General features: G+C 42.9%; 1 protein-coding gene across 3 annotated transcripts in view; it reads left to right on the top strand.

Moving 5' to 3' along the window:
• Positions 1-16,691, top strand: part of PPL (periplakin) — a 453,724-nt gene that overhangs the window by 402,848 nt on the left and 34,185 nt on the right. For all 3 annotated transcript variants that reach the window (XM_069210696.1, XM_069210694.1, XM_069210695.1), the window contains exons 14-16: positions 10,336-10,496; positions 14,334-14,512; positions 14,602-14,740. In XM_069210696.1, coding sequence (XP_069066797.1) covers positions 10,336-10,496; positions 14,334-14,512; positions 14,602-14,740 — 479 coding nt within the window. The remainder of the gene's footprint in view (positions 1-10,335; positions 10,497-14,333; positions 14,513-14,601; positions 14,741-16,691) is intronic.

The following is a 16,691-nucleotide window of genomic DNA, read 5'->3' on the forward strand; positions in this document are numbered from 1 at the left end:
GCAGCCGATATTCGAGGTGAAGGATGATAAGCAGCAAAAATCCATATAGATAAGGACACAGGAAGGATCATAGCCTCTCCTCCTCCAACAATGAAAAGAACATTTACTTTTCAAGAAACTTTAGATGCTGGGCCTCCACCTGGTAAAATCTTTAAACAAAAAGAGAAACAAAAGGCACCACAGCAGCCTTCACCACCCCATTCTCCTACCCTTCCTGCTACTCCTCCACCACCCCCTTCACCCACACAATCCTCTCTACAAGAATCTGCTGTTTCACCACAAAGGGATGATTTATCCGATCCTCAAGAGGATATAGATCCATGGGATATATATATGTCACAGATCCCATTTTTCTCAGCGATCACGAATTATACCCAGCAAGGACATCTCCCCCTGAAGATACCACTGCCTACAATCAGGTTATAACCAGCGCAGCTACGTATCATGATGTGCAATTACATACAGATCCCATTGAGGATGATTTTTTATTTAACACCTTAACATCTACTCACAAAGAGTATCAGTGTCTCCCCATGTTTCCAGGCATGCTTAGACATGCCGAAGATATTTTTAAACAACCTGTAAAATCAAGAGTAATTACACCTAGGGTTGATAAAAACTACAAACCTGCCCCCTCTGATCCCATTTTTATTACAGCGCAACTACCAGCTGACTCTATAGTAGTTAGTGCGACAAGAAAGCGAGACAATAGCCAATCTACAGGGGATGCTCCTCTTCCAGACAAAGAGAATCACAAATTTGTTGCAGCAGGTAAAGCAGTGGCTACCCACGCTGCTAACCATTGGAGGATTGCAAACTCTCAAGCACTCCTAGCAAGGTATGACAGAGTTCATAGGAATCAGATGAAAGACTTGGTGCAATATCTTCCACCAGAGCATCAAAAAGGGCACAACAAATAGTAGCTGTTGGTCAAGCTATTTCTAATAACCAAATCAGATCTGCTATGGATACAGCTGATACAACAGCAAGGGGGATGAACACCAGTATCATCATTAGAAGACATGCTTGGCTAAGGGCTTCAGGTTTTAAGCCAGAGATACAGCAAGCGGTATTAAATATGACCTTTGATAAACAACATTTATTTGGGCTAGAAGTTGATACCACAATAGAAAATCTCAAAAAGGACTCAGAGACCGCTAAAGCTATTGGTGCGTAATACACTACACCCACTCAGGGAACTTTTCGTAGGCCACAGTTTAGGGGTGGTTTCAAACCATCAAACACAGACCCATAAACATCCCAACAAAAAACAGGGCCACACTTCTTTAGCAAAGGCTCATTTAAAGGCTCCTACAGAGGAAATAATTAAAGAGGAAGAAGTAAATCAGCTACTCCCAGGGGTTCTTCTACATCCACAAAGCAGTGACTTATTACAAATCCCCACACAGCATACATCTCCTGTGGGAGAAAGCCTGGTAAATGTTTACCCACAATGACACAACATTACTACAGATCAATGGGTTCTATCAATTATCAAACATGGGTATTGCCTAGAACCCACCTCTATTCCACCAAACATTCCCCCTTGTACATACAGACTTACTCAGGAACATCTTACTTGATTAAAACAGGAGGTGCAATTACTACTACTCAAAGGAGCCATAGAGATAGTGCCTATATCACAACAAGGATCTGGAGTATATTCACTATACTTACTCATACCAAAGATGGTACTCTAAGGCCAATTTTACATCTCAGACCCCCTCAATCTATACATCCTTTCAGAACACTTTCATGTGGCCACTCTACAAGACATCATTCCCCTTATACAAAAACAGGATTACATGACAGCATTAGACCTCAAGGATGCTTATTTTCCACTTTCCCATCCAACACATCGTAAGTATCTAAGATTTGTTATAGGAGCAAGCACTACCAATTCAAGGTACTACCATTTGGAGTAAAAGCAACACCAAGGATATTCACCAAATGCCTAGTGGTGGTTGCGGCCTTCCTAAGAAGACAACATATACATGTTTTTCCATATCTGGACGACTGGCTTATAAAGGCCAGTATTATTCAAACTTGTCAACAACATACTCAATATGCCATAAACATCTTACACAATCTAGGATTTACAATCAATTACCACAAATCTCACCTGCAACCATCACAAATTCAACCGTATCTGGGAGCAATTCTGAACACTCAATCAGGATTAGCATACCGAAACCCAGGAATCAAGCAGTTCAACATCTCATTTCTCAACTACAATACAACCACACTTACACAGTAAAGTTAATGATGAAACTGTTGGGAATGATGGTGTCATGCATAGCAATAGTAACCAATGCAAGACTGCACATGAGACCACTACAACAGTGTCTTTCTCAACAATGGTCTCAGACAAAGGGTCAAATTAAGGATCTAGTGTTGTTGGACCGCCAGACTCACCGCTCTCTGCAATAATGGAATTACACCAACCTGGCAAAGGGGTGGCCCTTTCAGGACCCTGCACCTCAGGCCACAATCACAACAGATGCATCAATAATTGGGTGGGGAGCTCATCTCAACAACCTCCCTATATAAGGGGAATTGGACTCAATTCAACAGACTTACCACATGAACCACTAGCACTCAAAGCCTTTCAAACACAAATCAGACACAAGATAGTGTTAATGAGGACAGACAATATGACCACAATGTATTATCTGCAAAAACAGGGCGGGACAAATTCACATCAATTGTCCATCTTAGCACAGACAGTTTTGGAATTGGGCAATTCACAACCAGATTTATTTACTGGCAAAGTATATTCCAGGGATACACAATCAACTAGCCGACCTCTTAAGCAGGACATAGCAACAAGTACACAAATGGGAGATTCACCCACAAGTGATTCAACAATACTTCCAAATGTGGGATATAGACCTTTTCACCACAGGAGAAAACACAAAGGCCCTCATTACAACATTGGCGGGCGCCAACCGCCGCCCGGCAAGTTGTAACCGATGTGCGGCTGCCAATGCAGCCGCACTCCGCGGTGGCCATCTCGTCGGTTTCCGCCCGCCGGCCTAGCGGGGATGTCGGCCACAACATGGAAGCCAGCTCCAGATGGAGCCAGCGGCAGTGCGACGGGTGCAGTTGCACCCGTCGCGCTTTTCACTGTCTGCTATGCAGATAGTGAAAAGCTTCATGGGGCTGTGCTGGGGGCCCCTGCACTGCCCATGCCAAAGGAATGGGCAGTGCAGGGGCCCCCAGGGGCCCCGCGACTCCCCTTTCCGCCAGCCTTTTCATGGTGGTTCCTACCGCCATGAAAAGGCTGGTGGGAGGGGGTCTTGTAATCCCCTCGGCAGCACTGCAATTACAGCTGCCCTGGAGGATTAAATCCGCCGGGACAAACGTGGTGGAAAACCGCCAGTCGTCATTCCCAAGATTGCACCGCCAGCCTGTTGGCGGTGCAATCGACAAAACAGCCCTGGCGGTCTTTGACTGCCAGGGTTGTAATGAGGCCCAAAATGCCAAAACTTCACATCCAGGTACCCATACCTTCAATACAAGGGCAGTGCTTTATGGATCAATTGGTCACTGATATTTGCTTATGCTTTTCCCCTTCTCCCACTAATTCCATTTCTGATCAAATAGATGAAACAGACCTCCCTCACGATGATACTCATAGCTCCCACGTGGGTACGTCCTTATTGGTACCCACAATTGTCGGATCTGTCTGTAGTACCACATCACAAACTACCAAACAGCCCAGACATATTGACTCAAACGAAAAGTCAAATCACACATACAAATCACAGCATACTCAACCTGGTGATTTGGCTCCTGAAGTTATAGAGTTTGGCTACTTACAACTTCCATCTGAATGTATGGCTATTCTAAAGGAAGCACACAAGCCCACAACTAGACAGTGTTAGGCGGATAAATGGAAGCATTTTGTTTACTACTGACAGCCTAAAAACATTGACCCACTTAAAGCTTCAATACAGGATATTGTTTGTTATTTGCTGCACGTACAAAAAGCAAACCTTGCATACTCCTATATCAGGATATATTTAACAGCAATAGCTGCTTACCTCCAAAACAGACAACATAATTCCCCGTTTAGAATTCCTGTTATAAAGGCTTTTATGGAGGGTCTTAAAAGGGTTATTCCACCTAGAGTTCCACTAGCCCCTGTGTGGAATCTTAACTCTGTACTCACAAGACTTATGGAGCCGCCATTTGAACCCATGCATTCTTGCCCTCTTCAGTTTTTATTATGGAAGGTTTTCTTTTTCGTAGCGATCAAGAATTAGTGAAATTCAAGCATTTACTTTAGAAGAACCTTTCTTCCAAATTCACAGAAACAAAATAGTTCTTAGGACAAATCTAAAATTCCTACCAAAAGTGGTTTCACCTTTTGATATCAGTCAGTCAGTGGAATTTCCAGTCTGCTTTCCACAGCCAGATTCAGTTTCTGAAAAAGCTCTTCACACACTTGATGTTAAAAGAGCTCTCATGTACTATATAGACAGAACAAAAGATTTCGGAAAATCCAAGCAACTCTTTGTGGCTTTCAACAACCTTACAAAGGTGATCCTATTTCTAAACATGGATTAGCTAGATGAATAGTAAAGTGTATTCAAACTCGCTATCCTAAAGCTAAAAGACAGTTACTAATACCTCCTAAAGCACATTCCACTAGGAAAAAAGGAGCTTCCATGGCATTCTTGGGGAATATGCAAATCAGAGACATATGCAAACCAGCCACATGGTCTACACCACACACATTTACTAAACATTACTGTGTGGATGTGTTATTTCTCCAACAAGCAAACTTTGGACAGGCAGTGCTTAGAACATCATTGCAAACTACTCCAACTCCTACAGGCTAGCCAAGGCTTATTTTGGGAGGGGACTGCTTTACAGTCTATGCAAAGTATGTGTATCTACAGCCACACATGCCATTGAACAGAAAATGTTACTTACCCAGTAGACATCTGTCCGTGGCATGTAGTACTGCAGATTCACATGTGCCCTCCCTCCTTCCCAGAAGCCTTGTGGCCGTTGTAGTACTAGTGTAAATATGTATATACATTGCATGGACATCTCTTTTCTTTACTATATATCTACATATAAATTTGTCCACTCTTTACTTCACCCTCCTGCGGGAAAACAATCTAACGAAGGACTAGATACCCATGCGCAGTATAACTGAGAGGAGGAGTCACTCGATCCTGTGACTCAGTGAAAAAGTCTTAGAAAAAAAACAACTTGTAACACTCCGAGCCCAACACTAGATGGCAGATTTATGCAAAGTATGTGAATCTACAGCACTACATGCCACGAACGGATGCCTACTGGGTTCCATGTGTAATATGTTCGGGTGTCTGCCTTGGAAAGGGATAAGCCCAGAATGTCCTGTGAGATAAACAGTAATGCAGATATCTTAACATCTGATACTATTTTGACTAAATTGAGAAGGCCCCCTGATGGGCAACACCTTTAAGCTGGAATAGCAGGTACAAAGTATGTTATATAGCCCGATCTATGCAATGGGTCGAACTCATCAATAGCATTTCCCAATTTGGATCACCTAATTTGTACTTAATCCCAGCTATATTCGATAACAGGATGTTCATAATAGTGCTGGTACTGGCAGCCGGAACAGCATTGGAAACCAAAGGTGTCACAACAGTGTTAAGGTCCCATCTCATCTGAATGGGTGAGGTAAACCTTTCACAAATATGAGGGGACAAGTGAGCAGGGTTCAGTCAGTCAAACATAGAGGTACCCAGATCATCATGGTGTTGGGAAAGTAGGATCTGAGGTTCAGCTGTCAGATCACTAGAGGGTGGGGATGTCTCCTCCCGAGTGACTAAGGGTTTGCCCAGAAGTGGAGGGTTCAATTTAAGCATTATCTGTGAGTTAGTTGATAAGGCTCTGAGCATACTTAAGATAAGTAGACCTTGAACAAGGAATTTCACCTTCATCTTCAGCCTAATATAGTCAAAGCTACCTGCAGGCTTAGATGGATCTGGGAAAAGTTTAGCCTGCAGGATGTCTGATCAGACAACAGAACAGCATTCATAAACTGACCTTATGTGGTATATGGATTTGTTTAAAAGCGACTCTACGCCTTCAAACACTTTTTAGTAAAGTAGGAACCTTTATCGTATATAAGAAAAGTGGTTTGTCTCCCAACTGGGATTGTGCTAGTTCCCTCATATGCCCATCTCCACCCCCCAAAGGGTGTGAGCCGTGTTGAACCCCAGTGACTCGCCTGACCCACACCTGTGACAAAGGATGCAGGTGCCTGTTGGAAATCGAGTGCTGGGACCTTTTTAGAGAAAAATCATTAGGAGGGAGAACATGGCTTTTCATAATGCTAGAATTTCTAAACAGTTTTTGTGATTAATTTATGAAGTATAAGTGCCACTATCCACCCTGTGTGAAGTTTTGGGCACACTAGATGACCTAACTAAAGTTGTAAGCTCTCCCAATCCTTAGATCAAGAGATTTTTCTTAGACCTCAACTCCCCCACCTCATCCTGAATAGATTGCTAGATGCAGGCGAATTCAGAGGAGCCCACTTCTCATCCTAATCTATCAGTTGTAGCAACTGGGTTCAAGGTAGGTGGACATGGGACAGAGAGAGAGTGCCTTGGTCCTCCCTGGAAAGCCCTCTTCTGGGACCTGCACCTGAGTAGTGCTTGCAAGGGGCTGAAACCAATTTACACAGACTACCGAAGGGGAAAGGGGCACAGACACAAATGTAGTATCTACTGGTACAAATTGCTGTGCAATAGTTGATAAGTCACTAACACATCCTTAGGCCTTTGCTGTGTTCACGTCCGAAGCCAAGTTTGGAATTAGAGAAGCCTGCAGAGTCCTTATTGCATTAGGCTTCAGTTTTAAGAAGATAGATGGTATTTGCTTAGCAGAGCATTTCGATGAGGAATCAGTATGGTCAATGCCACCTAAGTGGTTTTCTACCTCTTCACGAAGATTGTCAATATTCTTGATGGTTAAATTGTCAGAGGAATTATTGGGGCACGGACTCAGGGCTGGTTTGAGATTTTTGACCCTCTTACCCTGTAAAGACTCTGTCACTTTACTCTTCCTCATACTTGTGCACAATGGCTACTCTGCTAGAAAACACTGTCAATTGAAAGTCAATAACATGTAGCTCAGAGACAGAACCAGGACACAGATATCCGAGAAAGTCAAGACATAAGATATCACATCCTCATTAGAAGAATCACACCAACTTGCTCAAAGGGACTAAAAAGGTATTCCAAATTGAATTATACCAGATTGAGCAAGACCAGTCAAAGTATCTTACCCCACCGGACAATTGATCTTCCACAAGAGCCAAGGGGGAATGGCACTGCCCTGCCTCTTCCTGGCACTGATGGGCGCAGGACGGGCCAGCCTTTGGCCTGGGCTTTGCCCATGGACCACCCATGTATGTCCCACACTGCCAGTTGAAGTTATGAGCTTTACAGCGCCACTGCAGCCGCCCCCCCCCCCCCGGGTGAGGCTTGTGACATGGGACCTCTCCAGGGGCCCAAAGGATTGTGGGGGACAAAGTCCTCAAAGCACACTAACAAATGTTGGTTAACCTGCACTTTGGGACGAAGTGATGCTCTTTAAAGTGCCGCTGCAGCTCTCCCAGGTGAGGCTTGTGACAAAGGTCGACACCACATTAGTTAACTTAGAAAATGTAATTTAGAAAATATATATTTTTTCTTTAATATTGCTGCTACTCCTCCGCCTCTTTTTCCAGCCTGCCTGTTTGTGTGAAGTATATAATACTCTGCGGGTAGGGCAGTTAGGATGTCGGGCATAGACTCATCAGTTAGCCAAGTTTCTCCCACAAACAAGATGTCCTGTTTGTTAGGATCTAATAGATGGAAAATTTTAATTGTATGTTTTGCTAAGGAACGTGTTTTCACGTAAATAATTGAAAGCGAGTTAGATTGGGTGCATAATCGAATTTATTTAATCTCCCCTCACCCATATCTAAAAGGGGATCCAGAAGGGAGGGGGAGGTGGCAAAGGATCAGCTGGATCAGTTAGGAGATTATAACAATCCTACTTCTTTTAACTTTAATTGTAAATGAGTATCTGATTGACACTTTAGGTCTCAGCAATCCAAGAGATATTGGTTTTGTCAATGTCAGTGTCTTTTAGCCATGGTGAATAGCAGCAGTGCTGCTGTTCAGCATGGCTGCAAATCATGTAAAAATCATAAGCATATGACAGCTACTTCCCTATAAGATGTGGAAAGAGTGGCCCGTGGCAGAAGGAAATCTGAGCAAGTATCTCCAAGCCTGATGACAAACTCAACTGAGGTGAGAGGTTCCTACAACCTAGCTTGATTTAAACACAAGGCTTATCACTCTGGCTCCCCTCCTAACTGAGAAACTGATATCTAGAGGCTGCCAGTGACAGTCGCAGCGAGCAGATCTCCTCTTTCTAGAAGTCCTCAGTGAAAAAAGTAAAACACTAAATCAATCTTGCTAAATCCACCTATCCATTCATCAGGATAATCCCTTCGTATGATGCCTTTAAGAGACCCCTAAGACATCTGCTATTGCAATTTCAATTAAAAAAACTCATTTCTGCTTCTAAGGGTCACGATTTAACCAGACTGACTGCTGTCTTCTTTATATATTACATAGACATATATTTTGTGGCATTATAAGTAAGATTAGATATTACTGCATGCGTTGTTTTTGAGAAGATAATTTTAACACAGTTTATGTATCGTGCTTATGCTAAACACTACCTACAGCTGTTTCTATATGTCCCTGGTGCCTTCAGGTTTTATTGTTCTATTTCTGAAACCTGTAAAAGGGCAGCTTATTTTAATATGAATCCATCTGTCACTCTGTGGGTCCACCCTGCAAAACTTGTATAAATAAATAAACATTTTAAGTTCCCTGATGTCACCCAACTCTGTGGGTTCAGGAAGTGACTTACCCCAGCCCCACTAATGCCAGAGTGTTTCCTAATCTTGCCTCGGACACACTCTGATATTTACCTGTGTATGTGAAATGTCCTGGCTGGAAACCAAAGGCGTCAAACAAGATGTTTTAGGGTTTGAAAGTGGGTGGATATTCAAAGGTCTCTCTACAGAATGATTCTGTGAATTTCATTAGAAATGCTTCTCTTTTGCACAAAAAAAATTGTTTTGCACAGCCAATCTGTCTTTCTAATTACTTTACTTTGCTTTCACCTGTGCGTGAAAATGGGGGAAGGAGAGGTTGTGGTGTAAAAGCTAGACCAGCTGACTTTTAAGATGGGGAACTGGGTTCGAGACTTAGTGGGAGGCTTAACATCTTGTGAATCTGACCAAATCACGTAATCTCTGTGCCTAAAAATGAATGTTTCTGACTGTAATTCAACTAGTGCGAGTGTAAAGCCCTCCTAAACCTTCGGGTCGAGTTTGCACTATATAAAACAAAAAAACAAATGTAACACTAGCTTGCAATTTCGCTGCTTTACAGTTAGTGTAGTTTAACAATGACATAGTTCGAAATGAAGCCCTGGTAGGAGGAGAACAACGAACTAAACACAACACTAGTGTGGAGTGCTCAAACACAAAGAAAAAAGTAGCTTCTAAAATGGGAGCAGTGGTTGGACACAATTTCTTGGTCCATGATCTGGGGAAGGGCTAAACACAAGAAGAGGCATGAAGCATGCATGCCATGGACAATTGGGGGCAAATGACATGAGAGTGACAGTAGAGTGAGCAAATGGTATGCCTATGGGCGGGCTGAAGCCCACAGATTGAATACAACACATCTCTTGAGACAGCGCATGCGTTGTCTAGCAAAGATCTAACAGTGGGTGAAAATAACACATCTCTTGAGACAGCGCATGCATTGTCTAGCCAAAATCTAACAGTGGGTGAAAACAAAAATGAATTAAAATAAGACTTCTAATAGAATATGTGCAAACAGCAGTTATTTATCCAAAGCAAAATAAAGTGAAATTTCAAGATAGCGCTGTAACAGCAGTTACCTTCTGATAAAAAGTCAGTTTTGCTTAATAAATTATTTAATGGACTGTCTCAATTGATTTCATATACTTAATTTTACTATTTACCTGCTTTTACCTTCCCCTGAGCTCAAGACGTCTGGCTTTGATGTTTACACTTGTTAATTCCAATGTGTGCCACGAGTCAACCAAGTTTGATTTTTATTTTACTTAAGTGGACATCCTACACGCCTCGGGTACTAGAGTACAAGCTTTTGGGAATGTTTTACCTTTCCCTGTGTGAAGGGAACTTATGTTCTTAGCAGAGGGACTCTTTGGGAAGTATTAGTAACAAACAAATCCTTTTTTTCCCCAATTTTGCCTCTTCACAACTAGCGGATGCAAAGAATGCCCAGGGACGGCAGTTTCTTTCCGGGCTGGATAAAATCTGCAGTGACCTAGAAAGGCAGGAGAAAGCAATAACCTCCCAGCTCAGGCCTCCACTGGAGCAGATTCGTCCAGTAGAAGACAGTGCTGAAAGGCTGAAATCTCTAAAGGTATGAAGGCTATGATCATAACATCTGGGGTTAGCCTGAAAGCTAAGGAAGGAATGTGGATATCATCTAAAGTTAAGAAGCAAGTGTGAGGAAAGAGCAATACAACAACAAGAGGGAAGTCAATTAGACTAAAGGTAGAGAATGGATCTAACCTCAGAAGGTAAGAAAAGAAAATCAGGTTATGATGTAAAGAAAAATGACCCGCAGCCATAACATTTTAAGATATTGATCTGGATTATGATATGAGAAGAGGAATTGTCATCACTGTCAAACCATTTTGTAATTTCAAAATTAAAATTGATACATATGTATAATTAAATGTAAATATTTATTATAACACATGGGCAAAGTGCAAGAGTAATTAACAAAAACATTAAGCAGCAATAAGAGTTGTTTAAAAGATATATATAAATAGTAAAGCACATTATGTAATGTTGCACCCATATATATTGCAGTTAAATAGTTAGAACACTTTGCATCTTGAGAAGAAACAATAATGTGCATTTTTAAAGTTGAGAGGAAGTAGTGTGTGTGAGATGATAGCCTACGCTACCTAGCCCTACAATCACATCCAGACTCCTTCCAAACAAACAAGTGCATCACATCTAACCACCAAACACCGACAGATTGTCAAACACACACTCTCATCCATGCTCATTAGTACATGTTCCACAGTACTATATATTCCAAACATTACAGTTTTTATCATATATCACAGCCTTGATGCATATTCTATCACTGAAACATTCTCAACAATGTCCTAGTTCCCACAGGCTACCATATTCCGAATGCAGATTGTGCACGGCAGTCCTCCTGGTCTTGCACCCTAAGTAAACAAGCAACACCTAACTTCATGTAGCTCCTCACATGCCACTTCCCAAGTTCTATAGCCCTTTTCACCACTCTCCACCCCATCTACCAATCTTCCAGACAAAGGACTTCATACATGAATTGTCAAACCTCTGCACTTACAACACCCATTAAACATGGCTGCAACAACCTCCATGGCAGCTGCAACTGCACAGAGAACTCAAGCATTAAAAGCAGTAGGAACACTATCCTCAGTCTCATAAACACTCAAAGTGGTACTGCATGTCACACAAGCAACCAATTCCAGAGGCCACATCCTTGATCTAGTCCTCCCAACATCACCAATCTTACAATGCTGACTACGCCTGGACTTGCCATTTCACCATCCTGATCACACTGTTGCATGTCCAACCGACATATCAAGGTCAACTCAAAAAAGAAAAAACAACCTTCAGAACCTTCAACCACTTTTTCATCAATAGTCTACAGCAAGCATATCTTTTGCGCCCATCACCGCTCATCCAATATCTTACATCAGTGTCCTCTACAACAATTAAGATAATTTGGGAAAATCACATAAACATCCACATGTCAACAAAACCATGGTAATGGCTCTGGTACTCTACTGACCCCAGCAACAACAAATTGACCATTCACAGAACAGAAAATAGAAGGAAATCAGATGCCCAAGAACTTGGCACTTGGATCATGTAGACAAGTCATCTCATCACATGAGCCAAATACTACACCACCATATCTCATCATATCAGCCAAATACTACAGGACCATTGAAGAAGCCAATTGAAGTTGAACACTCTTTATGATAATCAAGCATTGCAACAGCTACCATGCTGACCATCCAATCACACACTCCATAGACAAGCTCAATCCCATCAAGCACTTTTTCTGTGAGAAAATACAGAAGATTCAGCAGTACATTGACTGGCCCAAGCCTACTGCTCCCACACTACCCACCAATCCACACAACACCCAGCAGTGGTCATCCTTCAACCTCCCGTCTCTCACAGACCTTGCTGACATTCTCTAGTCCCTCAAAGCCGGTGACAATGTCTTACTTTGTCATGAAAGCTCCCTCTACAGAAGCTTTATCACACGTAACCATCACTGTCAGTGTCTCCCTCACTTAAGGAGTCTTCTCAGAAGTCCTTAGGTTAGCCTATATCCTTTCAGGTCTCCGTAAGAAACCTACCCGATAACCTCACCAACTACCAGTCAATCACCTATCCACCATTATTCGAAAAGATCATTGAAAATGTGATCTATACACACGTACAAGATCACTTCAGCTCCAACCGTCTCCTGCACAATTAACAATCTGGCCTCAGATCACACTGCAGCACTGAAAACAACAACCTTACAAATCATAGATGACACCCTCCTGGCCACAGACCACTCCTAACTCCTAATACTTTCAGTTCATCATCCCAACCACTCCATGAAGCCCCAAATTAGAGACACTGGCATTGTCCACCACAGTTTCGCCTCCTCTTCACAATGCAAGTAATTACAGTTCATCCACATGGGCATTCCTAGATCCAAAAAGTTCCCTGTCATCTGCGGAGCCAACTGGGATTCTTCCTGTCCCCCATCATTTTCAACCTCTACAAGGTGCTACTTGGGACTCTAGTCTCAGATAGCAGTGTCAAATTTTGCAAATAACCTGACAAAACATAACTTTACATGAACGTCTCCTCTGTCTTAAATCTAACATCTAATACTCTAACTGCACCTCATCCATTCCTGAATGTCTACCGCCTAATTGAAACTTAACCCCATAAAGACCAAATGACTCATGTTTGCCAAGAACAGCCCCCAACATCTAGTCCGAACATGATCAAGTGACCACAAATTGTATGCATCCAAACCACAACTATCAGCCAGCAGCAGGTTAACCAGATGCACAATTGACACCAACCTCTCCCTAAAGAAACACATCACCAAGAAGATCAAGACAGTCAGTCTGATACTAGCTTTCTCTATTAAGAAAGTAAAACCATTCCTCCCGGAAAGCAACATCAGAATTACTGTCCAAGTTCTCAAATTCTCACAACTCAATGGGGGTAACTACCTGTTTGGCAGCCTTCCAGGCACCACACTGGCTTACAAGACAGGTATCCTACAAACCACTGTATGAGTAATAAAAGGCCTGATAAATTTCAACCACATCACCCCCAAGCTGATGGTACTCTTCTGACTCACCTAATTAGCCTATATCATCTTCAAGGCTAGCTGCATTATCTAAAAAGTTATCATGATCAGAAGCATCCCTTATCTAGCTGATAATGTCACGCTCTCTAGTGGCGCTTGACACTCCTGCAGCAAGGACATGGAGATGAAGAAATGTAAAAAAAAGAGGTATTCCCATTCTATGCAGCTAGGATTTGGGAAGAAATCCATATATCCATCAGGACCATCTCAATCCTCTTCAAATTGAGGAAAGAGCTTCAGACCTCGACATAGCTTTCACTTCTGAGAACATAGAAAGCCCCTTCTGCCCCTCCCAGGAAGCACTCTCTAATTGTATTCTTAGAGTTTGGCGCTATACTGTGCTCCTTTGCCTCTGCTAGCTTTCAAGCTATGTAATCACAACATACATCCATGCATACAAACTAGTAATACAGTTGCTTTATTTTGAGATTAAATAGTGAAGTTTTAAAGTAAATGGAAAAAAGAATCCTAAAGACATGCTTGTGTGCAGTCATTGTGGTATGAAAATTAAGGTTGCACACCTTACTTTGGAGCTATTGGTCAAGACAATGGTGCCTAGAGGCATATCCCTTATAAAAAAAGGTTTGTGTAACAGTCAGGGAGGTGAAAGCATGGAATGAACTGCTCCCTTTTGTGACATGGCAGGTCTGTGCTATAACCCACTATGAAGTGTTCTGTCTGCAGGCCGTCTCTTACTGTTAGCCTTCTAATCTCATGGTGATTGATCACATTTTAGACTGGAGCTATAGTTTCATAGGCAATTGGATAAAATAATGTTGGTTCTCCCTCCTCATCCAGAACATTACCAATGAGGTTCGGCGGATAGAGCCTGAGATGAACCGTCAGGTTAAAGCGAGTGAGGATTTCCTGGTAGCTTTACCGAACAGCAGTAGTGCCCCAATGTTACACAGCAAGTTGGGGGACACCAGGAAGAAGCATGAGCGAGTCAACCAACTGCTGAGTTCTGCCCAGGAGAAGTAAGTCTGCCTGCTTCTATAAGTAATTGAGGCAAGCATCCATGTAACTTGGAAAGCACTACATTTTCTAACTCTTTCTATGCTTACAGGGTTGAAGGGGCATACCGCCTGGAGAGCAGCCTGAAAGAAGGCAAGGATCTACTGTCTTCATACGAGAACCGCTTGGCTCAGGAGGACACAGTCCCAGAAGATCTGCGCTCTGTGGAGAAAAAACAGCAAGAGCTAGTGGTAAGTGACCACTGGGTTACGCAGGGTTGTAGAACTTTATAGATTGGCACATGTAGGATGGAGCACTTACTGAGAGCTCAAGCAATTGTTTCAACAAAATTGTGCACACAACCACTTACAAGACAAGAGAAGCTTGGGTCAGTTCTCCAATGGATCCAAACCTAGCCATGGAAAGGGGAACATACTGGCCAAGCTGGATGTCATCCCTTAATACATCACCTTGTGTCTGTGGTCTCCTTAAATTAACTGATATTGGCGGCACAGGCTGTGATGTTTAGACCTAAAGTGAAATACCCACCTCCGAACTAATAACTTGATATGCAATAGAGCACTTTCTATGGAAAGCATGGAAATAAGGATTACACACTAGTCTAGGATAAAGTCAGAGGTCTACAGCTCACAATTATTTATCGTTATCTTTCTAGACAATGAGTGTTTTCCTGCATTAAACTTTTTGGAATTCGGCAATATGTTTTGAGAACTTTTTTTATAAACACATGCCCCATCCTCCATGCTCACCCAGTGAACTAGATAATGTGTGTGTTACAAACCACATTTTGTCTAGGTCTCCATCTCACTTACCAACTCCTTCAAGATGATCATGCACTCAGCATACACTCTTTTCTATCTTCCCTCACACCTTTACCCCCTTTGTCTCCACCCACAGCAAAAGTAAAAGCTGCACTCCAGATCACCTAACAATGTACAAACAGACCCTCACCACAGTCCAAAACTACGTTAAAGTAGCCTATTGTAAAACTCTTATTACAACACTGCAGGCCCACCTCAAACAACTGCACAGGATGTTAAAATCCCTCCTTTTCCTGCCTGAAGAACTCACCCTGTCCTCCATCATTGCCAATGACCCTCCTTCTCACTTTTCATCCACAGTTGTAACTCCAAGACACACTAGACATGCTTGTCCTTCTCGCTTCTCCCCTCCCACTCTTCCCCCTCCTCTTGCACTTATCCCATCACTCCACTTCTACTTTTTCGTACAGTTGATTACCACTTCCTGCTCTTCAACCAGTCACATGTCTCTGGCACATACCCACAGAGCTTTAAATTAGGTGTTCTCATCACCCTCCTGATGACGCCAACAGCAGAGCGGACACTTTTTCAAACTAATGCCCAGTCACCCTGCTTTCCTTCTTCTCTAAAACCTTTCAGCATCTTGTGGTCAACCAGGAAGACCATCCACAACATAGACCTTGGCACGAACACCAGCACTCAAAGGGCTCTGGGAAGGATCTCAATCTTATTTAATTACTGTTTCATCTGCACTACTCCCCGCTTCCATACCAGACACCCTTCCATCACTCAAGTTCACCCACCAACTGCTCTGCTCAGTATGATAACCCATGCACCGGCACCGAAGTCCTTGGTGCCAAAACAAGCATTCTCCGTCAGATCAGTGGAATCTGTTTTCCAGAAACTGCAGGATGTACTCGGCATTTGCCACTGGGACATTATAATTCATCCTCACACGAACCAGATCCTTGCCCAGCCACTGGCATCCTCCACACAGACACCTATGAGGCATCTCAGCTTCAAGGACGCTCTTGAGCTTCCACCACTGTCCAAGCAGTGGAAGCGGCATGACAGGTCTACCAGTTATCTTCCACATCCTCTAACACCTGTTCCCCCCCAGGTGACACTGCAGACATCAACTCCATCTGCCTCCTTTTTGGATATGACCGGGCCCATTGGGGCAAGATGGAACAGCTCTTCCAAAATCTTCCATAGGAGTACTGCAAGTGAGGACATTAGCTAGTCTCGGAAGGGAAGTTCATTTCGAACACCACAGCCAGATGTGTCCTTGATGCTGCTGACGCTGCTGCTCCTGGAATCGATTCAAGCTTCCTCGTATGCAGATACGCTTGGCTTTGTGTCTCTGGCTTCATACCGGACATGCAACAGCATCTTCTCAACCCACCCTTTGATGGGGAAT

The sequence above is a fragment of the Pleurodeles waltl genome, chromosome 10, assembly GCF_031143425.1.
Source record: "Pleurodeles waltl isolate 20211129_DDA chromosome 10, aPleWal1.hap1.20221129, whole genome shotgun sequence".
Lineage (NCBI taxonomy): Eukaryota > Metazoa > Chordata > Amphibia > Caudata > Salamandridae > Pleurodeles > Pleurodeles waltl.